We start from the raw sequence: 25,606 nt of genomic DNA, 5'->3' as shown, positions 1-25,606 counted from the left end.
TTATATATATGAATATATATAAGAATATATGTGTGTGTGTGTATATATATATATATATATGTATATGTATGCTTTTTCTCACATCATCCTCCTTCATGTTCCATCGCAAATGACTGGATATAGTTCTCTGCTATACAGCAGGTTCTCATTGCTTATCCACTCCTAATGCAATAGTTTCTATCTATTAACCCAAGACTCCCAGGCCATCCCATTCCCTCCCCCTCCCCCTTGGCAACCACAAGTCTGTTCTCGTACTAAGCGAAGCTTCTCTTTTTTGAAGAGGGTTGTGGTGGAGATGTTGTTTTGGAATGACACGGGCTGGGTCTGAGCTCCAGCAACTTTCTTTACCGGTGGCCTCGGCCAAGTTACTTCTCAGGCTTATGAGGCTCAGTTTCCTCATCTGTAAAGTGGGAAGAGTAATAGTACCTTTCTGATGGAGTTTTGTGAGGATTAAATGAGGTGATTCAAGTTCCATGCATTGTCGGGTGACTAGGATATGGTTGAAACAGAGTAAAGGTGAACAGTCATGCTTATGCCTCTGTTTTCCTGTATCTTGTCCAGCTTTGCCCCCTTCTCCTGCATTGTCTTTTGGAGCATGGAAAAGTAGTCCTCTGCTCACCCATACGAAACTTCACATGGTGCTAAGAGGATTTTGGGAGATTCAAGCTCCATACTTGAGAGAGTAGGTATTTCTTGACAGCCCACCAAAGGCCAGGTACTCTGCTAATGCTTTGGACAGTTCCTCATCCAACTCCCCAAAGGGCTCACTGTGAGCATCTGTATTGCCAGTAAACAGATGGGGAAACAGAGAGTTGAAATGTAAGGTGTAAGTAAATGTGACAGGGTTGTCCTGGTCTGTCTGGCTCCAAATTTTTTTTTTTTTTTTTTTTTTTTGCTTTTTAGGGCTATACCCGAGGCATATGGAAGTTCCCAGGCTAGGGGTCAACCACTCTACGCCACAGCAATACCAGATTTGAGCTGTGTCTGTGACCTACACAAGAGCTCTGGGTAGACCCACTGAAACACTGGGTCCTGAACCCACTGAGCGAGGCCAGGGATAGACCCCAAATCCGCAAGGATCCTAGTCAGGTTCGTTACTGCTGAGCCACTGTGGGAACTCCTGGCTCCAAAATCTTTGTCCTTTCTGCTGCACCAGCTGGTTCTGAGAAAGCTGAACTATGGTTTTTGTTTTTTGTGTTTTTCTTTTTCTTTTTTCCTTTTTGAGGGTGAGAGAATAGTTTCTGAGTACCCCTCGTCTTGCAACACTACAGCTTCTCCCTTTAGTTGGTGATTGGACCTTTAGATGGTGATTTTAATAATTGGACCTTTAAACGGTCCTTTAGATGATAATTTTACACATTTTCTTCTTGGGTCTGGTGTTTGCTGTCTCTCATGGCCCCTGAGTGAAAGAGATGAGGCACTGAGACCTTCATCCAAGGTCAGGCCCAGTAAAACCTCCTCTTGGACAGTAGAAGCCAAGTTGTCTGGTTTACCATTAGTGGGATAATATGGGAGCCCACAAAATGTAAATAGATGGTGACAACTGCAAAACTGATGATTGTCTCTGCTCTCACCCACCTTTGGAGGTGCCAATTTGGTAGGTGTGGGCAGGAGCCCCAGTGTTGTAAAGGTGATACTGATGCTCCACAGGCTTAGAGCAAGGACGCAGGGGTCAGAGGAGGGACAGGGAAGGGCAATCCATCAGAGGAGGCTGCAGCTGTCTCACTCTGGTCCCTCTGCAGCAGCATCTCTTTATTCCATTTATATCTCGGGATTCCATGACAGTGGAAGAAGAATCCTAACCTGAAAATACTATCTAAAAACCACCACTATAGTTTACTATAGTTTTAAGAAACTCTTTGCCACCCAAAAAAATACAGGCTGCAAGAAGGTAGCCGGAAAGTGGCCAACTTTTGCCTGGTCTTCCCTCCCTCTCTCTAAGAAGAAGAAATCATCATTCTTCCCACAGGCCCTGATGGAAATATGCTTCAGATGCCCAAAGCAGTTTGATTCAAGAATCAAAGTCCTTAGCCCAACCGTGGAGTTGGCATTCAGCCAGGGCACCATGTTAAAGCTCTTTGAGAAGAAAGATTAAGGCCAGAAAGAGGGTGATAAGATATAAGTGGGGCAGAAGGAACAGGGCAGGGGCGAGTTCAATTAACCAAGAATGGAAGTGTCTTGAGAATAGTTAAAATATGGAGGCGTTCAGGAGGTCAGTTCTGTTCATTTGTTGGTGCGTATATAAGACGGGTGACATATACAGATGCTCGAGGGGTATTTATATGCATGTGTGGGTTATTTTTTTTTTCCAGAAATGGGAAGCCCCTTTCCCCTACTCTAGTACCAAGGGTGTCCCTCACCTCAGCAGTAAGTGGTACATGCCATTGGCAGAGAATTTTCTCAGTGTGTAGGCACGAATGTGATGGCAAAACCCATGACCAGAAGGTGCCATGGGTATCTGTTGAACAGCTGTCGACGTCGGACCTCCCCAGTGGACCTCAGATGTCACCTTCAGAGCCCAGGAAGCTTCCCAGAGGGTTTGAAGGGCTCCGGGAATCAAATCTAAGCCAAAATGTAAAGATTTTGGAAACACAGCTTTTAGAAGGGAATAGGCTATGAGGCAAGATGATGTTTATTGACCCTAGTTCTTTACATGACTCCAGCCAAGGTAACTGATGATAATGCCCTATATACCTCTCCCCCCACCAGAGTTTCTTGTTCCTGTCAATTCTAGAGTCTTGTGTGGCTCTCACTAAATCGCTGTCATATTCTGCCCTGGAGGTAATTTCATGTCATCAAGAGGGGATGATAGACAGAAACATATATAAACACACATTTGCTTTCAAAAATAAATAGAGGGCCTCTAGTTAAAAAGGTGCTATAAGCCAGCATCCTCTTTTTGCAAAGCAAGCACATAGCTCTCCTTAACCTTTTAACCACAGCTTGTGTTAGTATTAAGACTCGACCCCTTAGGGCTTGATACTTGGCTCAGAGAGATTCTTTGTCTTTGTCTTGGCCTCGATTGAGGAATTAAGGCCCCTGGGGTTCTTTGGTTCTGAGACATGGCTCTCCTAGTAGACAATCCAACTGAACTCGGGTCCCCAGCTACTGCGCACAACCTGGTCTGGTGCGCGCAGCCCCCCTTTTCCTCTGTGGGAAGAAGCATGGTAACTCGACTCAAAGGCTCTGTGTCTTTGCGCAGGTCTAAGACAGCAACAGGACCTCGAAACTAGGAAGATTTCTATGTAGAGTATCTGGGTTTGCAAAGGTGGTTCCAGTTCCCAGTATAATCTTGATCTTGACCTGAGGGCCAGCTGCTTTGCCTCTCCCTCTCTCTCGAGTCTTCTCATCCTTAAAACCCAGACCATTGGCTTTGTCTCATCACTCTATCCACTTCCAACAGTCTCCAGGAGATCCTGGGAGCATAGAACAAATGGAATATCTGCTGGGGCTGGAGTGCGACCTGATAATGAGACTCCTGCCTGATTCCTGCTCAAGAAGGTTATGACTTTGTTTGTTTTGTTTTGTTCTGGCAGTACCCAAGGCATGTGGAAGTTCTCTGGCTAGGCTGAACCTGCACTGCAGTTTTGACCTGTACCACAGCTGCGGCAACGCTGGATCCTACCCACTGGTCATGGGGGAACTTCCAAGAAGGTTGTGACTTTTAAGAAAACTAACAATTTGTTTATATGAAGGCTCTGGTATGTTTTCTCATTTTGTGGGTTACATTTTTAAACTTCTTATCCATGAGAGACATGCTTGATATATCTGAGGCTCTTGCAAGAAGGCCTCAGCATCAAATCCAGCTTTCAGCATTCTCAGTTAAAAATCAGGACCTCCATGCATTCTTTTTATCTATGTATCTATCTATGTATCCATCATCTCTGAAACCATCTATCTGTTTAATTGGTTGTCAGTGCTGTCTTTCTTTTTTTTTTTTTTTTACTGAGGGAGGGAGATGTTGTTTTTTGCTTTTTGTTTTTCTTCTGGGAGATTCAACTAATTTCCAAGTAAGGAAAAGAACCAATGCTTAGCAAGAACCCACTAAGGACCAGGCACATCATTAGGTACTTTGTATATATACGTAAAGACTCCACAAATAAGGTGGTTTGTGAATATGAGGTGACATCTTTCCATCCCCTTTCACCACTATCATCCCCAAATGACTCTTCTCAGGAGTGCCTTATAGGAGCAGTCCTCAGAACTAAAATAGGCAAGGTAAGAGTGGGTGAAGAAAGGGAGATATAACTGGAGCTCTTCAGCTAGAAAGGAAAGAGCCTATAATTAGGGTGGTTGGGCCTGGACCAGAGAGTCCCCTCACTTTGGAGTTGCTTTTGAAGTTCACCACCTCTTGACCACACAACCCCTACTTCCCAACCACCCCCCTGCTATCTCAGCTTAATCAAGCAAAATGCTTAAGAAGGCTAAGTTTTCTTCCTGGAAGTTAAACAAGCACTAATAACACTTCACTGGCCCTCCCCACAACACACACATACACACACACACACACACACACACACACACACACACACACACCCTGAAGGGGGCAGAGTTACTGCTTCAGATTGCTCCTGATTCAGTCTGTTCCCTCAAGGCCCTGCTCTGAGATCTGGAGCTGATAGACTAATTGGGGCTAATGTGATAATGAGCAATAATGATATTTACTGTATTTGTCATACATTTGCATTTTAACAAGGCCTTTGGGAAATACGCATGTTGAAGATAAGTAATGGCAGGAACATTTGCTGAAGGCCATGGGGGTAGAGGGGCTTTCAAACCTCCCTAAATTGTGATCCCCAGACCTTCAAACCTTCAAGACCCTTCCAAGCCCCTGCCTTCCCACTGAGTCTGTTCCAAGTTCAAGAACCTCTCCATTCACAGAGCCCAGCCTAGGAAATTCAGCAAGAAAGGAATGCTCCTGCCATGCGCCCACCATTCTACCTTAATAGCACGACTGCTTACTTTTTGTTCTATTCAGTTTTTGCCCATATACAGACTTTCCTTTTTTTACACAGGAAACTTCTGGGTTTTGATCACAAAATCTTGGTCTCTTTGCCAAAACTCTAATTCCCTTTTCCTCTCCCACAGAGCAGAGGCCTGGTGAATTAAAGAAATCTGCTTAGACATTTAGCTCATGCCAGGCCAGTGTCCAAGAAGACCCAAGAGAGAAAACTCTTGGTTAGAGGATGGTATTTTTCCTTGCCAGGAGCCTCCGTCACCTGTAGTGGTGAAAGGGCATTTGTGACCCAGTGAAGCAGGCCCTTGGCCCAGGGGGATGGGGGTTGCACAGGCATTTGAAACCCACGGATTCTCCCCTCCCCCAGGATTCAAGCTTCTTCTTGCTCAAACTGTGTTGTTATATTTCCAGTTTCAGCATCATGGTCTTTCCCTCTCTTTCTCCTCTAGGGAATGTTGATAAATAGTTTAAAAAATAAATAAAAGATCACGGAAGTGTCAAGAGCAGGTAAAGAATCCAGATAATCCACCAACCAGGCAGTCCGTCTTTGCGTTGTTGAGAACTGACTGTTCCACCTGAACGACTCAGAGTAGACCCTCCCTTCAAATTTTCCAGAGATCTTACCAGGGGCCAGGGCAGATGGGCTTTTCAAAGTCCATTGAAATTACCCAGGGTCACTGTCAAGGAGGTGATCGTGATGCCCGGAGAGAGACCCTATGTTCCTGGCTACCTGCCCAGGAGCCCTTAAGAACCTGGTGCCCGCACAGCCAGGCTAAGGACGCTGATGCCAAGGCAGAGTGGACTGAGTACAGATTAGTACTCTAGACAGAGGTTTAAGAGCGCCCCCACCCCTCCGTACAGCCTCTCCTCCTGATTTGAATTCTGCTCACTTTGCTCTTCCATTCTCTCTTCCCAATGGTGTCTTTGGGGAGCAAGCATGGTGGTTTTCACCCGAAACAGCCTCTAAGCTGCAAAGAACAGTCACCACCAAATCAATTCCTCATCCATTAACAGGTTGTCTCTCTGTTCTCGAGACACAGGCATAACCTGGTTAGACCTGTTTTGTTTGAACACTAACGTGTGAGTTGGCCAAATGCAAATGAGCAAATGTTTGTAATCCTTTATTTTATTTTTTTAAAGGGCCCGGTAGCCAATCAGAAGAGAAGGAAGTGACTTAGGGAATTCCCGGTTGGTGGCTTATTGCTTAACATCCTACAAAATGATTTAAAATTATTGTCATATGCATTTATCTTCACTCTGATGAGGGCTCAGACGTGATAACACTCCTGGTTCCCCATTCCCCGTAGGAGCTGGCGTGAGGGCTGCCTGCTGCTTCCCCTCCATTAGCCACAGCTATTGGATTTGCCACCCAGAATCTTTAGGTAAATGAGGTAAGTCTTTATTTTTAAACCTTCTTTTGATTCTGGAATTCAAATACCTGAGTGGAAAGAGAAACCTGCCTTGAATCAGACAGAATAAAATACAACAGACTCCCGGAGGCAGCTGGCAGGAAGTGAAGCTCGGCTCACCTGTGCTTACCTCACTGGGTTGTCTTAGAATTTTCTTTCGGAGGGCAGCGAGGCTAGTTTGGATGTTATTCCCGTTGTCATGTTAATCACCCATGCTGTGATTTCCCAGCGTGGAGTCTGGACCTGCGATCACTGTGCATTGAAAAGCCCCCTGGTTCCCTGGATTCCCTCTCTTTCTGTGACAAAGCCATTTCCCTGGGTTGAATTCTGAAATTCTGAAAGCTAGGGATAGGTGACAATGATGGAACTCAGTGAAGAGTTTGGTTGGCTCAAAAAACTATTGGGGCTCAGAGCATATGTTCTCACTTTCTAGCGATGGTCATTTCCTTGACTCATTAGTTGTAGGGAAAGGCAGATTCATCTTCGGTATATTCTGGTGTTGGAAAATGGCTGGAAACAGGTGAGGGTGTATGTACCCCACTTGGAAAAAGTGGTGGGCCGTCCAGGTAGGCAAGGGTACTGGGAGAGAGCTGCACATTTCTGTCCAGAAAACGAAAAAACGATTTTGGCACAGGGTTTCGCCATATCACAAGGGGACAGACTAACCCTTTGTTTGTTCCATAATGGGATGCTCTGACCAGACAGGCAGATGTGAGTCAGCACCAAATGCCTTCTAAGACAGGGACTCTTTGGATTTTGCATAGATCCAATAGAGCTATATTGGCCTCCATGTCGATAGAACTGGAATCAGTAGGGAGTTAATCTTTTTGTTGGTAAAAGACAATGCTGAGTCAGGAAAGTGACATTTTCACCCTTCGTCTTCCCCAAGATTTAGGATACTCCTAGGATTGTGGGAGAGTGTGTCTTGTTAAGGTGAAGCCTAAGCTTCTATGAGTCTAAGTTCACAGAGGTCTTGTTGGTTATCTGCACTGACCTTAGTAACAGTGAAAAAGTGGTAAGGGTTGGGACTCAGAACTTCCCAGTAGGAGGTCTAATCCGGGAGTTGTTTCTGCAGGCATGGCTGTGAGGGAGTGTTTAGACAGAGCCTTTCACTGTGTAAAGGGGTAGTTGGGGATCATGAGTGGCCATGTGCTCATTCCACTGAGGTCCAGGGAAGAGCTGATTTCCAACAGGAGAGATGAACTCGTGTTATTCGAAAGAACTTCATGGGTAAGTGATGTGATCAGGAAAGGCTCCTAAGAGATTTTAGGAATGACTTCAATAGCTGTGTTTGGAGTTTGCAGAAGGCTCCATTGATTCTCTTTAAGACCTAGAGTCCTGAGACTATGAAATAACTCATCAAGTCCATCTTCTTATAATTTGAAGTTGTGTAGGATCACATTATGTTCACACTATCACTTAGGGCTTTAGGTGGACTGATTTTTTGTTGATGCCCAATGGGAACATGAAACGAGGGTAGTTTGAAAGTGTGAGATCACCTTTTACAAAATAATACATACGACGGAGACAATCCTCCATGTTTCCCAACTATTTTACAGAGGAATTTTGAAAGCAGTACCTTTGAGGAAACAACAATTCTGTAAATTCTCTTGCGTTACTATTCAAGATGGCGGCATTTGCTGGAACCATTTTAGCGTGGTTGTGGTTAGGGTGATAGCTTTGATCCAGACCTCATATGTGTGAAAGATCTCAAATTCAATTATATGTGTTCTTTTGTGTTAAAAAGTATCTATTTGTTATATACAAACAACACTGTCTTGAGAGATACACACACACACACACACACACACACACACACATATATATATATATACACTTTTTTTTTTTTTAATTTTTTAATCTACTGTGAGCTCTCCCAAATGGAAATGACCTGGGCCTTTCTGGACCTCTGAGAAGTCATACATTCACACTCATGCTTCCACGTTTATGCTGCCATTTATTTACCAACTTTATCCAGGTCCTCTTTCAATCTCCTTTTGATGGCTTGAAAGGCTGACACAAAATGGAAACCGAGAGGTTAAACTATTTACTCAACTGCGTTTAATTAGCTAATTGGAAACTGGAAGAAACTCATATCAGGTCCTGGGCCAGAATGTGAGTGCTTTGGTTCAAAGTTCGCTTCTAGGAAATAGGATTTAGCTTTCTGGAATCTTGTCATGGTTTATTTCCTCCTCATCCTCAACTGCCCCCAACCCCCAAATTAGGGTCAGCACTGGGTTATGTTCTAACCGTCTTGCTTTTCTGAAAATTCAGGATAGGAACCCTCTTTAGTGTGAAAGCACTACGCCCAGCCGTGGAGGTTTATACAAATCATTAAAAAGCAATGCAGTCTTTCCCCCTTCTTCCAGCTGGGGTCCTCCCTAAGTCCCAATGAAGGATGGGATTTTCAGAGACCTCTGGAAGACGGGGTGGGGTGGGTATCAAGAATGCTGCGGTAGAACATGTTAACTCAATTGAGACACAACACCACGGTTTGAGGGAACCAAAGGTAAAGTCGGAACCTGGTTTTTGGCGACACCCTTTTGCTGCTGTTTCAGCCCATGTCTCTTGTTAGCGACGCTCTCTGGTAGAATTGAAGCGACAGTCATTACTGTTGTGGGTGGGGCCCCGGTTGAGAGGCATGGGTTCCATGCAGCCTTGGGGCTTGAGACCTTGCGATCGCCTCCCGGCTTTGTTACTGGGTAACTGACAAGTGCGGGTTTTCAGCCTGGGTGAGCCAAGCTGGCCCCACCGTGGGGCCTGCCATCTGAAGACAGAGGCAGGAAGGATGGCCAAATCCGGCCAGGGTTCTCTTAAATCTGTTGCTGAATAATTGAAGAGATAGGGACGATAATAAACTTTACTTAATGTTTTCTTATCTAATATTTAATAATAAGATTAAATAATATGATTTGTTTAAGGAGCAACAATTGTGTTCTTATTAGACATGTGACTATTACATTTATTTAAATTTGAGTTTTGAAGGGCCAGACTATTACGCTCTGTGGAAAACAAATGGTGCAATGCGAGCAGTAGGGTGGGGATGGAGCCTCCTCAGCAGCTAATGTCCGGATGGGACAGACGTTCAAGCCAAGTGGTTTTGATGTCGGGAAGCTGAGATGTGATGGGGTAGAAATTTCTGTGGGTCCTTAAGAGTTATTTGATATAAAATGTATATCAAATGTATATCAAATGACTTCAAAGAGGGGAAAAAGATATTTCTTTAAGAATCTTCCTTGAAGAATTTCAGACTCCTGTATTTGAGTGCTTGGAGCACCACAGTGTGGACAAGGCAGGGTGCAGGATGTTCCTGCGACTAGCAGTTAGGGGACCTGGTTTTTGTAGTCCCAGAAAAGCTGTGTGACCAAAACCGCATATTCCACATCTCTGATTTGGACAAAGGTGTTTGAACCCCATCATCGGTAAGATCTGCTTTGGCCCTTGGAATCTGATGACAGTGGGGAATAGCCATGGCTGGGGGCAATAGTTTGAGACTTTGAAAGCTGAGTATGGGGTGGAAGATGTCCTTCTGGGATGAGACAGGAAAGATCAGTCAGGGCCCTTCAATGGCTTCCTTGGAGTCTTCAGGATTTGGGCTAAGGGATATACTTGGTGGAGGTGCTAAGCCTGGAGACTAGGGGCCTTTACTAGGGGTGTTCGAGTCTGTTCCCATGACAACACCCCATCTTTATCCATTGCCTCATGTACCCAAAGTTGGTGCGAGTGTAGAAGTGGATGAAGTGGACTCTCTTTGACCACCGGGAGCAGGCAGTGTACACGGGTCTGCACTCTAATGACATCTTCTGTAAAACACCAAAGCAGTGAACATTCAGTGAAAAGTGAACATTCAGGCCCCCACGGAGGCTATTCAGCTTGTGTGGTGCTGATCAGCTCGCTTGACCAATTGTCCATGAAGTATTGGGTAGATTGGATGGACGTGGAGTCAGCCTGGAGGAAGAGCCGAGGGGTAATCGGAAGGGGAGCACGGCTGGCCCAGCCACTGGGCAGACCAGTGGGCTTCTGCCTGAATCTGAAGCAACTAGATCTTGCAATAGGGTCAAGCAGGACAGCCCATTGAAATAGGCTCCCAGGGTTTTAATCGGCCTGGTTTTAAAAGAGACACCCTGGCGTTCCCACTGTGGCGCCATGGGTTAAGGCTCCAACTGCAGTGGCTCAGGTCCCTGCGGGGGTTCAGGTTCAATCCCAGACAGTGCCCTAAGGCTTTGCCGCAGCTGTGGCACAGGTCACAGCTGTGGCTCAGAGCTCGGATTTGATTGCCGGCCTGGAGATTTCCATATACCTCGGGTGCTGCCTTAAAAAGGGGGGGGGGAGAGATACGCTGTATAATACTCCTTTGAAAGTTGACTTCACCAGCACCCACCCACACTCTGTTTTTCCTTTGTTTTATGAGGCCGAGCCCCTTGTTCTGATACATTGGATTCACGATATCTTCCCCCGCGCTTTAGCCCTTAGCGTCTCCTTCCCTTCCTTTCTCAGAAGTATCTTCAGCGTTATTAAGGGTATCTGCCTATTTATTTAAAATGTGACCAGCATAGCTGCATTCCAAACATACTCTCTGATGAAAACAAAGCCAAAAATCAAAAGGAACCCCAATGCCTACAATAATACCTTGATTATTGGACTAATAGACTACCTCACGAACCCCACTATTTTAACATAACCACCTATTTTTACTTTTGTAGGACCTTGTCCAGATGCATACTTTCTTTGATGTTGTTGTAATTGTGGTGAACTTACAATTTCCTGTTCTGTCACTTCCCCCTTACTCTGTGTCATAGATGTCCCATAAATAACCTTGGGACCTCAGCCTTTATTGGTCCAGTTATGAATCTGAGAAATTTTAGTCAACCTGCCAGCCCTTTCTTGGCCTGAGGCAAACTTCTTCCAGAAGTTGATTGAGTCTTTTTTTGAACCATGAAGAGGGTCTTCTGCTTTTTGTGTGTGACACTGGGCCTTGGAGCCTATGACCGTCTCTTAGAGATGATTTTGGGGTCCCTCTTAGTAACCTTTGAGAAGAATTCCCTCGGTAGGGCTAACGATATATTCTGGTTAATGAGGTAAATGGGGTCTGAAGACTATTTCAGCCCTGTTTTCATGGTGACTCTGTTTTCTTTGCAGTGGTCTTTAGATTTGGCCCCAGTTCAGCCTCTGTCTCAATTACATCCACTGAGAAAATCAGAGCATGTCAAGCTTGCCATTCACTCATCTTAACTCCACTGGCCAGAGGCTGTGGGGTGAGGAACGTTGATGAAGAATAGACATTGGCTGCTTGTGTGTCTGGAGGGGCGGGAGGCTATGCATTTTTGTTGCCTGGAAGCAGCTGGAGTGTGGTGCCAAGGTTAGAGTCAGAATACCTAGGTTCAAATTCGACTCTGCTTCTAAGTAACTGAGTGACTTGGGATGAATTAATAAAGCTTGAGAATATGTTTCCTTATCTGAAAAATGGGATTAGCAACCTCTGCCCAGGCTTCGTAGGGATTACATTAGACCAAGCATCTGAAAGCAGCCAGACAAATGCTTGTGTGTAAACAATTAGTAATGTGTGGAATGGAATTGGAGGCTAAATCCTCAACATGGGCGTTTTCAGTGAGTCTCCATTGAGTTAGAGTGACTGAATAATTCTGGGATTTTGTTTTTCAAAATGACGGATGTTGGATCTGCATTGTGACCTTGGAAAGAAATGTGACAGCATTTTCAGTGAGGAAGGTGGGTGGCAAGGAGAGGGGGTGAACTGCGTGAGGTGAAACCAAAAAAATCGCGTCTGGTCTTGAGCCGGCTGCAAACCCTAACCCATGGGGATTCAAGGAAGACTTGAGGTAGGTAATAGTACGTTCCTATCCCTGCCTGCATGTCTGGCAAGTAGGAGCCCCCGTAAGAAACTGGTTCCCCTGCTGGTATATCATGTGGCTAACTGCAACCTTATATACACTGCTCACCCCTTAAATTCTGGAGTATCTTCAGATACCTAATGGCTCTATAACTAAGGCATTAGTTACTCTGGGTGTTCTAGAGGCTTTGAAAAAAATTCCTACTTATCTTGCCATGGCTTTATGGGGTCTGCCGCCTGTACAGTGTTCACCTGAGGCTCTGGCCACATGGAAGGGGCATCTAGAGGCTATTTGAACCAAGAAGTCCTTGCTGTAAAATAGCAAGGATTTCTAACCTGGGATCCAAGGATCTTATGATGTCCATGGAGAAATATCAGGGCGTTCATGAACTTGGATGTGAAAAAAATTCCATTTTATTTTCAGAGATCTAACTAAAATTCAACATTCAATAGGAATTCAACTCAATTTCAACCTGAATGTAGGCAAAACTTCACGGTAGCAACAGCTATACCTGGTTGTCGCCGAGAGAAGTTACAGACATGTTCATATCACGTTACACTTGTTACGGATGTCTCCGGGTATCAATAATCATCACTACTTTGAAATCGTGGAGGTTATTGGACCTGCACTAGAGATTCTTGCTTAAAGTACTAATAAAGAAACACATATATTATTATGATATCACACATTTATTTTAAAAAGTATTTTTATCACTGTATGTCAAGGTAAACTTCCTTTCTAATCTTACTATCTTACTTTGTCATTTAAAAAGCATTATTTCGAGAAGGGGTCTGTAAGCATCAGCAGATTGCAGAATGGGTCCACGGCATAAAGAGAAGGCTAAGGATCCTTAACTTCTAGCACTCTCGCGCGCGCACGTGCAGGTCAAGGAAATGGCTTCTGAAAGGCAGTACCTGATAGATGGTCTGTGTTGTCTTCCCACCTGTCATTGTGGGTGGTAGCCTATGGGCAGCTGCGGAGTTGTCAAGGGACCCTGGTATAATGAAGATGATAACGATTACAGTAATACTAATACTAATAATAGCTAATATTCATTGAGTGCCTGCTATAAGCCAGGTACTATTCCAGGCATGTCCAATGTCATATTTTGTTTAATCCTCCTAACTACTTTGGGGGCTTTAGAAAGAGAAGCATTAGACAGCAGAGATGCCCCCTGCCTTGCTGGTGACAGAGCAAGTGTTCAGGTGAAGGCAAAAGTTAGGACTGACCCCCTGGGACAGGGCTGTTGTCAGGGGGTGCAGCCAGCACGGTCACACAGAGCCCGGCAAGTAGAAAGCACCAAGCTTGAACGCTCTGTTGTTGCTGTCTTGAAATTCTTTTTTATTTATTTTTCTAATGGCCACACTGGCGGCCTATGGAAGTTCCCAGGCCAGGAATTGAATCCTCACCTCTGCCACCGTAGTCAGATTCTTAACCCACTGCGCCACAGTGGGAACTCCCTGTCTTGGAATTCTTAATACAGTTTGCAACAAGGGGCTCCTCATCCTCCTTTGGCTCTGAGCCCTGCAAATTATGTAGCTGGGCCTGCCTCTGGGTGCAATGCAATTATTCAAACACATGACAACTCCTGATGCTGGGAAGCTGCTGGGGAGAGCCACCCCTCCCCCCACTCTTATCTTGCTCATCTAGCTGACCTTCGGTGTTTTGAACTGGCGAATCTGATAATTTTGTTTGAGCATCAAAGATTTCCAACAAAGCATCTGGAGGGATCGCCGAACCCTTCTGCTGCTTGCCTTGCTGAGGACTGTTTTCATTTATTTTCCAGAGGGCTTACTATACCAGCCAGGGAGCTGGGAGGAGCAGAGCAAAGTGTATTCTGGGAGGAAACATGAGACCTGCTGTGCTTAGAGTCTGTCTTTCTTGTAGGAAGGCACTACAAAGGAACCCGGCTTTCTTGTCCATTGTTGTTGAGTGAATATCGGCACAAAAAGAAAACTCTACTTCTTTTAAGAGGAGATCCTCTAATTTGTGAGAAGATGCAGATGCGATTTGTTTCTTAAGTTGCCAAGATGATACTGGAATGAGCCTGATGAAGCTCTATGTGTGTTTCACGGCTACATCTTTACAAACTGTTCAGGGTCATGGGCATCGTGGAGGAGGGGGTGCCGTTCCTGGATTTCTCCCTGGGCGTGATGGAAGGCAGCCTCCCAGAATGACACATCCATGGGCTTCCCCTCATCAAAATGATGTCCACCACACGGCAGGCCTGTCATCAGGACCTGTGTGTGCTGGCTCAGATATCAGATGCTTTTCCAAAGGAGGTATCATTTCTCCTTAACTTTTCAACAGTGGTTTTTTTCCTTGTTATTATTACTGCTCTTTTATCATGGCTAATAAGTCTGACTGAGGGGGCTTCAAGCAGCCAAGCCCAATCCCTGAGTTAATCTGGGGCTTTCACATGGAAGCCAGACTGAAGTTTTGACAGATAGGTTTGAGTGGCCATGAACTGATGCATCTGTGGCCTCCACACTGCTGGACACTAGAGAGAACTTTTCCTATTAGGGCACAAAGATGCTTAGTATGCCTCTTATTCACATTTAGGGGGAAAAAATTAAGTACTGAGAGGATCTTGACTTCACTAATAAAAGTAGGTGATCCTAAGAGACATCCTCCTCCTCTTAAAAAAATACAAGGATCTATTTCAAAGCTACAAAGAATTATATTGCACTTCCCCCCAGGCCCCGATTTGTTTACTGTAATACATCTGATCTATTTTCTAGCTTTTTGTCTTCAAATAAGTTGCTTAAAGTCTCTGTGCCTCCTTTTATCTGTAAAATGGGCATAATATTAGTACCAGCGTCTGGGGCTCTTGCCAGGAGTGAGTGAGACCATTCCTATAAAGCCTAGCTCAATTCCTAGCACATTGTAAACGCTCAAGAAATATAAACTTTCATCCCTGTCATAATTGCGGTGGTTGTTCTGAAAATCTAAAGTCAGTGAGATCCCAAGTTGGTGGCTGTTGATCTTTCCTTGGTGGGAGCATCTTAATCTTTCTCTGGGAAGAAACTCGAATCTTGAAATGGCCAGATTCATTGTCCCAGTCCATCCCAACTCCTTCCTGGCTTCCATTCCCACCTCTTACCTCCTTCCACCCTTCCCGCATTCCTGCGCCCTAGGTCTTATTTATTTTTCAGTCGACTGAGGGTGTTGTTGAATCTTTTCTTTTTCTGGCTGCCCAGTCTGGTTCCGAGGCACTCCACTCCCTGCCCTGCTCATTACAGGAATGCTTGGGAATGCTCAGCCAGCCATATCCCTCCCCTGTCGGGACACCCAGTCCTTAACGCTCCTTGAGAAGTGGCATTTCTGAGGCCGTCCCCCACCTCTGGGCTCCCCCTGAAGCCAGGGGTCTGGTGATAATGAAGGTCCTGTGGCGGAGAGGAAGCTGCAGAGGGAGGTGATAATCTCGGGGACCCTGGCATGTTGCCCACATCCTAGGCTTTCTGCTCAAGGCTTAGAGAGAGATATTAAGAGGCTTCTCCTGACTGTGTGTGTTGAAGGCTGGGTGATGATGCCATTGCTTAATTAGCATTGTCATGATCTCCATTTGAGTGATTTGTTTAGCTATTTGTGACTCTTTTGGGCTTGAGCGCATCATGTGATATTGACAAACTGTTGAGAAATGAGAGCGCGGCGGTGATGCCTGAGTTAGTGCAGCCATTGCACTGTCAACATCTCAGGTCCTTTTCACCTGGGACTTCAAGTCACTTGGCTGCACCTGAGTGCGTATCCACAGGTCGCCTTGGAGGGAGGAATGGCCAGCGTCCTTGCCCTGCTGGGAAAGCTCTGGTCCAGACAACGGGGATTTTCAAATCATACTGCTTGCCCAGGGCTGGATGGAAGAAGTCTTTGGGAGAGGCACGCTGAGTCCCTGCTTTAGGAGGTAACCCCTAGACCACACCTACTCCCTGAGCCACAATGAGTTTCAGAAGTCAACCATTTGGAAGAGTGTGGTTTGAGTTTTGGTCATACCCCGGCAGCCCCTTTCCCTGCCCTTGTTAATCGGATCAGGATCTTAATCTGGGCTGGCTGGAGGCTGGCCATGGCATTCTGTGGATCTTGGACACCCCTCAGTGCCCTCACAGAGCCAGCCAATGGAAAAGTACAGTGTCTTCTGGCTTCTTGGCCCTGCCAGCTCTGGCTGGCCTCTTTGATACCACCTTTTCTTCGGAGGGAGTGGGAGGGTAGCCTTCAAACTGAAAGCATGGGTTTTTCTTTGGTTTTTATAGGAAAAACAAATTGGCATGGACTCTCAGTCGAACCAGCTCAGGCTGTTTGGGCAGATGCCTTTCTTTGCTTTTTTCTGTTTATTTTCCAACAAATCAATGCTTAACTGCGTTGTTATTGGAGCAGAGCAACAGGTGCAAAAAAATAACTCTGCTGCCAACTCAAATGAAAAGGTAGGGCTTATACCCTCTGGGAGGTATTCAGAAGATAACAGAAGCCCCTGCCAGCAACTGAATTAACAGCTCTGTTTACGGTGGGTTTTATGTTAACCTGCCCCTATAACCCTCTGACACATAAACACGCTATTGTCTCGGGGAAAGACATTCAGCCCTCCAGACAACCAACGGCTTTATTCTGCCCTGAGTTGAGATTGGTTTTGGCTGAGGCTGCTTTGTGACACGCAGGGCTGCCAACTCCAGGTCTTAGTGAGGGTTTCCTGGGAAGGCAAGGGCACAGGGTTGCCGGAGAGAGGAGGATTGGTCCTGTTTTTAAACAGTGTTGAAGTTCTCGCCAAGTTCGGTCCTTTCGAAATGCCGGGGCCGGTCGCCTGGCTCTCTCCGCTGTTACTCCACTGTGTGTCTTCAGCAGGAGATGGCGAATGAGGTCAGAGGACATGGGGAAAGAGACATTGTTTTCAGAAGCGGTGTCCTGGCCGAATGGAGCAGGGCAGCTTCTGGGTTTGGTCCCCTGATGTCCGAGCAGTGCCTCGCCTCTAGAGGATAGTCGATAAATACCTATTAATTGGAGGGGTAAATAAATATTTATACTAGCAGGACAAACCTTGCTTGATGATGGCTTCTCTCTTCTGAAGGCTAAGACAGCAGTCTTCCTCGGTCTGAGGTCTAAAATCCAGGGTGATTAAGTAATCTTTGGAAGAGCAGGGGTGGGGGTGGGATTGGGGAAGGGCTGACTCAGCCGGCCATGAGCTTCCCCTGTTGGAAGTCATTGTCCCGGCAATGCTCTGCAAGTGCTGTGCTCCGGGGCTGGGTTTGTTTGCTTGGCCTTCAGGGACCCATCCCTCTCAGCGGCTGGGCACTGTTGCCTTGAACCCTTTGGTGGTGCTGAACGTCAGGACCTGCTTCATTTCAAGTTGGCACATAACCGAGTGATAGGATCTCCGCAGACGAACTGGAGCTCGGGTTCTTGGGACTGAATGTGTTGTCTCTGACTTTACAAGGATTTCCTGGCCTTTATGGATATTTCTCTTTCAAGGCCCATCACTGCTGGAGGTGGTTATCTTGTTGTGGGAAATTGAGGGAAGACAAAGCAGAGGAGCCTTGGACCAGGAGGGCTCGGCTGTGAGAGGGCTTAAGGATTGGTGAGCGGGGGGTTCTTAAAGACATAGAGTCTCATTCACAGGTCTGGGTGGCACCCCAGGAAACTTCAAGTTTAAGTTCTCCTCGGGTGCTGAGGATAGAGGTGGCCTAAAGACTGACTTTTGAGAAACAGCTGTGTGGCCTCTTCAGCCACGTAGAAAAACCACCATCAAATTAATTCTGGATGCTCTGGTTCATCACGTGTGTCCCTTTCCAAAGACCTACAGAGACCTAGGATTGTAATAAGTGGGGGCCTAGGTTTTTGTTTTTTGGTGTTTTGGTTTTGGTCTTTGCTATACGTTCTTTATGATTATTTGGTTTTAGAACAGAGGTTGAGGATTCATGGGGAGATAGATACTGAGGTTCAGGGTGGTGGGGAAAATGGTGAAATCTTCACCGGCTTGCCAAACAGAGGTCCAGAATGGCCCTCCTGGATGCAGCACGGTGGCTCCAGCAGCTGCCAATGGGAAGAGCCAATGGGGCCCTTCCTGGTGTCGCCATAGAACTAGGCAACACCCAGGTCCAGAGCAGAGAGCAATAATAGAATCTCTCAGGCCTTCTCTCAGAGGATGGAGTAAACATATCTCCCACCCCCAACCCCACTACAAAGTTTTCTTGACATTTCAATCCAACATGAGTGCAAGAGAGATTTTTTTTTTTTTAAAGACTCTTGGAGTCCATAGATTTGTAAGAGGTCAGTGGATGGTCTTTAGAGGGCCCAGGGCCCTAAAAAAACCAGGTGTGAATATGCATTTCTGGGAAGAGAGAGCCCTAGTTTCTGTGGAGGTCTCAAAAGCCTCTAAGCTTTTATGACTCAAAGCTTGCTCCATTTTAGCCTGTCGTATAGCTGAACAAGATTGATAAGGGCCCCTGGGGTCATGTAAGGTACTTTTGTCTTTTGATCAAATTTAGTGCCTGTCTGTTGTCAGTATCTGTGTCTTGTGTGGGTCTGGCACCAAGAATGATAAAGATCAGCATAATCTGTATGTTTCTAAATGATTTACAGTCAGAAAAGTATATCCATAATGGATCAGCTCTTGGCCTTCCAATATGGCGTCACTGCTCATGAAAACACTTGAAAGCCCAGGAATAATGCTTCCGATGTTGCCCCTGGAAACATGAAATATCTGTTTCAAAACACGTTATGAGGGTATGAAATTACCTGTGATGTAATCCTGAGAGGATCAAATACATTCCCCAAGCTTGATTCACATTTTGATTCATTTGGAAAACATGAATTATTGTCTATGTTACATTCAGTTAGATTTCACATGTACTTGAATTTTCTTTTCTCCGCCTTGGGAGTAGTTCTTTTGAAATGATAGTCATATTGAAACAGGAAGTCAGTGAGCTATTGCAACATCCTTTGGGCAAGTGCTGTGAATTCACCTGCTGGCAACTTTGATTAAGAACCGAGAATGATCTGGATATCGCAGTCATCACAAAAGTCATTGTTTAAAAGACCTAATCGCTCCTTGGGTTTGAGGAGTGAAAATACCCACACAAGGCAGCCAATTATGAGGCACTTTGGAGATGATGTGGTTGAATGAATCGAGGAGCTGGGAAGAAGGTAGACCATGGCCTTGACTCTCAGTCCCCTGGGGCTGGGAATAGAGACTGCAGGCAAAGCCCTGCTTAAGATTTGCTGTGGGGAGTTCCTGTTGTGGCGCAGTGGTTAACGAATCCGACTAGGAACCATGAGGTTGCGGGTTCGATCCCTGCCCTTGCTCAGTGGGTTAACGATCCGCATTGCCGTGAGCTGTGGTGTGGGTTGCAGACACGGCTCAGATCCCGTGTTGCTGTGGCTCTGGTGTAGGCTGGCAGCTACAGCTCCGATTAGACCGCTAGCCTGAGAACCTCCATATGCTGCGGGAGCAGCCCAAGAAATGGCAAAAAGACAAAAAAATAAAAAGATTTGCTGTGGCCCTGGTGACTCCCAGTGTATCTTCCTTTTCTAGCAGAAGCAAACCCCGCTTTTTCGCCTGAGGTCTAATTCAGATGAAGCTCCAACAATCATGGACCTGTTTATCTCCAAAATATAAAATGAACTTTATTGAGTCATAAGAGAAGTATTTATATTAGGAGTTCCCGTCGTGGTGCAGTGGTTAATGCATCCAACTAGGAACCATGACGTTGCGGGTTCAATCCCTGGCCTTGCTCAGTGGGTTAAGGATCCGGCATTGCTATGAGCTGTGGTGTAGGTTACAGACACAGCTTGGATCCCACGTTGCTGTGGCTGTGGTGTAGGCTGGCGGCTAAGCTCTGATTAGATCCCTAGCCTGGGATCTCCATATGCCGCAGGAAGTGGCCCTGGAAAAGGCAAAAAGATAATTAAAAAAAAAAAAAGAGAGAGAGAGAAGTATTTATATTATATGTATACATAAATATTCATATTTATCCATGTATATAAGTATGTATGTATCTATAAATGTATAGGTGTATAGATCTGTTTTAATGGCTGAAAGAGTATCATTGATAAAACTGGCCCTGCTTTTGAACCCTAGCATATTCCTACCTAAGCATGTTGTAGACATGGCAAAATGAAGAGAGCTTTCCATGCTCTCATCCTAAAAGTCACTCTTTGATATACTGGAAAAAGAGATGACTATGGGTTGCTCTGGCAAAGAAGGAAAATCAGGGTCCCTGCATGATTGAGTGATCTGGAGAATTTTATAATCTTGGAGAAACGTGGTAGAGGTGAGAGGCCCCAGATGGCACCAGGAGAGAGCAGTGACTATGTATGAAATGGGGGCGGGGGGCAAGTTGAGTTGAGGGCGTCTTTCTTCTCTGGCAAAGCACCCCCTTCTCAGCAGAAAGTTCCCAGGGTTTATTGCTAGGCAGTCCGGGTTTGAGTGCTCTTCTAGCTCCAATTCTTTTGAGGCTGTGTGAGCTTGAACAAATGACCTAACCCCTCTGAGCCTCAGATAAGCCCCAGATAAGTGACATCTTGCCTTATAGAGTGATTGTGAATATTGACTGACATGATGCACTTAAAGCTATTAGCACAGAACCAGTGCATTTTAAACGTTCAATAAGCCCCAGCTGCTGTAGTAGAATTGTTGTTGTTATTTTATAGCATTTGGTCCTAGGTCTCAGTAGCCCTACCACGGAGCAAAAGATACCTCTAGCTCCAGATAAGTGAGCCCAAACTGGGCCGCATATGTCTCTGCTGGCAGGTTCTCTCTGTGTGTTTAAGAGAGACTAGTGGAGTGATGCTTGGCCTTTTTATCAGTCCCGAGACTGGGCAGAACCTCCTGGGTTCCAGGGTGCTTGGCTCTGCCCTTGTCAAAGTCCCAGGGGTGCCTCCTTCCCCCCCACTTTGCTGTCCCTTTGAGTTCAAATCCCAGATCCCTTCTTCCAGTAACTGAGCATTTCCTGTGCAAGGGGACCCTGCAGGCTGCAGAAATCCTCTGTCCATCCTCTGCCAGGAGCTCCCATTTGCGACGTGCTGCTCTCCTGTGCACCTGCAGACCAGCCACACTTGTGTGGGAGCACAACACCGGGTGGTAACTCAGAGCCTGCCGAGGTGTGCCCTCCCACTGCTCCTGGCAGCCTCAGGCAGCGTGTGTCTGGTGGGACGAAGAGCAGCTAGAGCAACAGCTTCCAGTCCCTTGAGCAGGGACCATGTCCAGAGGGGCAAGCACAGCTTCTGTGAGCAGGGGCTGAGAGATGCTGTCCATAGCGCATCTTAATGGTGCGTCCACCCAGCAGCCTGGGGTGGAAAGGGGAAGGCACGAGTCCAGCCTTACACTCGACTGTGCCAGCTGGCTGGGATGGTGGAATATTACATAGATGGTAGAAGTTAGAGGCCTTGTTGCTTGAAATGAACTTAACCCTCCATTTCCTTCTTGGAGACTTAACAAAATAATAGTCACAATACAATAAGTCATTGATAATAATTATAAAAACCAGCTAATGTTTTCCGAGTAGTGTGTCAAACCCTTTTCCAAGCATTTTATAGGTATCATCTCATTTTGTCTTTCAACAATGCTTTTCATATCATCTCCATTCTGTAAATGAGGAAACCGAGGCCCGGAGAAGTTGACTCTCTTGTCCAAGCTTGTCCCATCAGTAAATTGGCAAAGCCAGGATTTGAACCATGGCCATCTGCCTTCAGGGCCTGGAGTCTTGAACCATTACACCACCCTGCCTCTGAAGGGTCTACCCGGACCCCAAGGATGTCCCTGAAGCCAACCAACACAGTTTAGAGAGAGACCCATGGGCAGACTCCATGATCATAGCTAATACGTCCTAGGCACTGGCCGCGGAGGAGAGAGTCTATAAGAACTTTATAAACATTCTCATTCAAATCCACACATCAACTCCATTTCCCCCACTTTTTTGTCACAGGGGCAAACTGAGACTTTAAAGAAGCTAGTACTTCTCCAGGGTCAACACAGCCTCCCAAGGGGCAGAATCGAGATTTCAATCCTACCACCCGAGTCATGAGTGCTTACGCTTAAGAGCTGCCCTTCAGAAATGCAGCAACGTCGGGCTGGGTCTGAAGCTCCTCACACCTTGAACATGTCCTTTCAACGGGACTTTATTCTGTCTCTGGGTGGCTCTCACATGCTCCCATTGGTGCACCGAGCAGCAGCCAGAATGTGAGGCTCTTAAACTTTAGGGTCAGGCCAAGTGCTCTGCTGGCCCTCTCGCCAATCCATTGGTCCTCCCTGTGTGTGGTGGCCAAGCTGGTGCTGGAAGGGAATCTGGTAGAGTGGCCAGACCTTGGCCAAAGGTGGTGGGTGGTCTCGACACATGGGTGGCCCAGAAGTGGTCCCAGTCCCTAGTGCTTAGGGCCCTGTGGAAGCTTAATCCCAAACTGCCCCTTAATGAAATGAAGAGCAAAGAGTGGCTCTGGCCACCTCAGCAAAGCCCAGTGCTGTCTCTCTGCCAAACCCTTGTGGCCCATCATTGTTCGGGGAGTTGCTGCCTAAGGGGGGATAGATCCCGCCTGGGAGCTGGTATGAAGCACCATCTGTGCTTTAATCCACTGGGCAAACACTTGGCTCCTCCACTTGAAATAAAGTGCAGACTGGAGTTGCTGTTGTGGCGCAGTGGCTAACAAATCCGACTAGGAACCATGAGGTTTCGGGTTCGATCCCTGGCCTCGCTCAGTGGGTTAAGGATCTGGGGTTGCCGTGAGCTATGGTGTAGGTTGCAGACGCGGCTCGAATCCCTTGTTGCTGTGGCTCTGGCATAGACCAGTGGCTACAGCTCTGATTAGACCCCTAGCCTGGAACTCTCCATATGCCGCGGGAGCGGCCCTAGAAAAGGCAAAAAGACAAAAAAGAAAAAAAAAAGAGCAGACTTCTCTCTCAAAGCGTCAGTCTTAGAAACTGCTGTGAGAGGAGTGAATGTGGAAGTCTAGCCAATGGAAGGGGCACAGAGTTTCCTCCAGTTGCTCCTGTGCAGGAAGCAGGGATAAGAGAAGGTAAATGGGAAAACTCCCTGAGTCACCCACCTTGCATTTCACTCTTTGGGTCTGAATTAAAATTTCTTTCTTTCTTTTTTTTTTTTTTTTTGGGTGGGGGTGTACAGTTTTTAATAGTCCAAGCAGCAATTTATGCTGCGTTCCCAGAATACATCCCATGTGGAGCAGGCAAAGCTGGGCCTGCTACCCAGTGCATTTTCTTAAACTTCCTCTAAGGAGGTAATTACCTGGTATGACCAGGCACTGTGCTGGGGGCCTCACAGTCCCTTATCTCATTCAGTCCAAGCCTAGGCGGTAGTGCTAACGCTGGGCCTGTTTCCCAGGGGAGGACAGAGCAGCTCACAAAGGCTAGGGAACAGTCCAAGGTCACCACCCCAGCAAGATCAAAGCCTGAGCTGTCGCTTCCACAGGCTCTAACTTCACCCGTGTTCTCAACTGGGGGTGATTTGGCCTCAGGGGACGTTTTGTGGGGGCGGGGGGGGGGGAGTGGTTGGGAGGGGTGGTGACTGCTGCTAGCATCTAGTGGCTGGAGGCCAGGGATGTGGCTAAACATCTTGCAATGCATGAGACGGCCTGGCCATGAAGAGCCATCCCGGCCCATGATGCCAGTCATGCTGAGGTTGAGGGACTCTGCTTTTCACCCCTGGAAGTCCCCCTCGAGCTGGAGATGAAGCCAGGTGGGTCCTTTTCACATGTTGCTCTTGGCTTGAAGGGTAGAACCATTCTTACTTAGGCCCTGAGTTTATTTCTTTCAATCCAGAGAGAAGCAGATTGTGTTAGAGAAACACCTTAAGAATTGATGTTTCAGGAAATGGGAAGAAACTGACTTTAATCGAAGGCAGGTGTACAAGCGCTGGGCTAGAGGCTTTTAAATTCGTGCTATTTGGAGTTCCCGTTGTGGCTCAGTGGTTAACAACCGACTAGCACCCATGAGGACTCGGATTCAATCCCTGGCCTCGCTCAGTGTGTTGAGGATCTGGCATTGCCATGAGCTGTGGTGTAGGCTGCAGACAAGGCTTGGATCCTGTGTTGCTGTGGCTGTGGCGTAGCTCTGGTTCAACCCCCTAGTCTGGAACCTCCATATGCCACCGGTGCAGCCCTAAAAGACAAATAAATAAATAAATTCATGATATTATTTGTCCTTCCAAACAGCCCTTCGGCTGGGAGGACCTCCACACCCCCTTGACCCCCCCTTTGAAATCACTGAAGACCAGGAGTTCCCATTGTGGCTCAGTGGTAAAGAACCCAACTAGTATCCATGAGGATGTGGGTTCAATCCCAGGGCTTGCTCAGTGGATTAAGGACCCGGCATTGCCATGAGCTGCGGTGTAGTTCGCAGATGTAGCTTGGATCTGGCGTTGCTGTGGCTGTGGCATAGGCCGGCAGCTGCAGCTGCAATTTGACCCCTAGTCTGGGAACTTCCATGTGCCGTGGGTGCGGACCCCCCACCCTTAAAAAAAAAAGAAAGAAAGAAATCAGATCTTGAGCTTGGGAAAGGGTAACATACTCAAGGTCCCATGGCTCAAAGATAGGGAGCTTGGATTCCAAAGCCTCTCCCACCCATAGCTGATACTTGTTAAAAAGGAAATAATAAAAGCTCTGCTGAAGGTAAAGTGGGAAGTTTAAAGAGGAGCATTAAAATAATCCCCTTACTTTTTAAATAAAAGGATTGATTTTTAGACCCCATAAAGCAATCACCACGTATCATAGAAAGTCTATATTAGTATTTGGGAGTGTGGCTGAGTTGGTGATGATAATGCGTTTTTAAAAAAAAAAATCTCAAGGCATATTACCCATTATCTCATTTGATCTCAACAGTCTTGTGAAGCTGTTGGGGGCAAATGTCTTCATTTTACACCTGAAGAGCCTCCAAGGAGCTAAGACTTGGGGGAAGGCCTTCAGCTATGGAAGCCCCTGGGGCCTTCTGTACCCACCCTGCCCCTGGCACTGTCCCCACGGCTCCAAGCTGGGTTGGAGATACCAACCTTCTTTCCTCACAAGCCTGGGTGAGCTTGAGTGAACTCTGACTCACTAGGGAATAAGCCGCATAAACTCTTTTTATGGGCAGTAACCATTTACCGTGCCCTATAAAAAAGGGCCCCTCGCCATGCTGGCTGCTTTCCCTCGGAAAGGGGGTGCCGGCAGGGAGGGTGCTCAGCTTTCAGCGGGGTGCGGGTGGCTATGGGACAGCTGTGGCCTTGTAGTCTTAAGAGCTTCTCTTAGAGTTGAGATTGGTCTGGACGCCTCGAGGTGAGAAATGATGTCTTCCCGGAGGAAAGGGGCTGGGGGCACTTGGTCCTCAGTGGCTTGCGTGGTCCTAGGACATGTATGGACTTGTCTTTTGGTACCTGTTCTCTATGTGCACCTGCTCATTTGAGTTTGAGTTGTTCCCATTT

At 46.6% G+C, this 25,606-nt stretch overlaps 1 protein-coding gene across 13 annotated transcripts in view; it reads left to right on the top strand.

Moving 5' to 3' along the window:
• The window catches only part of EHF (ETS homologous factor), a 193,297-nt gene that overhangs the window by 141,589 nt on the left and 26,102 nt on the right, over positions 1-25,606 (top strand). For 4 of the 13 annotated variants that reach the window (XR_014837093.1, XR_014837094.1, XM_085011522.1 and 1 more), the window contains exon 1: positions 6,200-6,348. The exons of 1 other annotated variant lie outside the window; for it this stretch is intronic. Coding sequence is in view for 2 of the 12 variants with exons in the window: in XM_085011516.1 (XP_084867642.1) it covers positions 7,504-7,596 (93 nt within the window). In the remaining 10 variants the exon portion in view is untranslated. Of the gene's footprint in view, positions 1-3,536; positions 3,702-6,097; positions 6,146-6,199; positions 6,349-7,343; positions 7,597-25,606 lie in introns of those variants that run through there. 8 more of the 13 variants (XM_085011519.1, XM_013994435.3, XM_085011516.1 and 5 more) reach the window with 6 other exon arrangements.

Source organism: Sus scrofa, chromosome 2 (genome assembly GCF_054392235.1).
Source record: "Sus scrofa isolate SSC_HxYL_T2T_F1_AM1 chromosome 2, Sscrofa_HxYL_maternal_Yorkshire_Landrace_v2.0, whole genome shotgun sequence".
NCBI lineage: Eukaryota > Metazoa > Chordata > Mammalia > Artiodactyla > Suidae > Sus > Sus scrofa.
The sequence above is the reverse complement of the archived record's forward strand: the minus strand, read 5'-3'. Positions and strand labels throughout refer to the sequence as shown.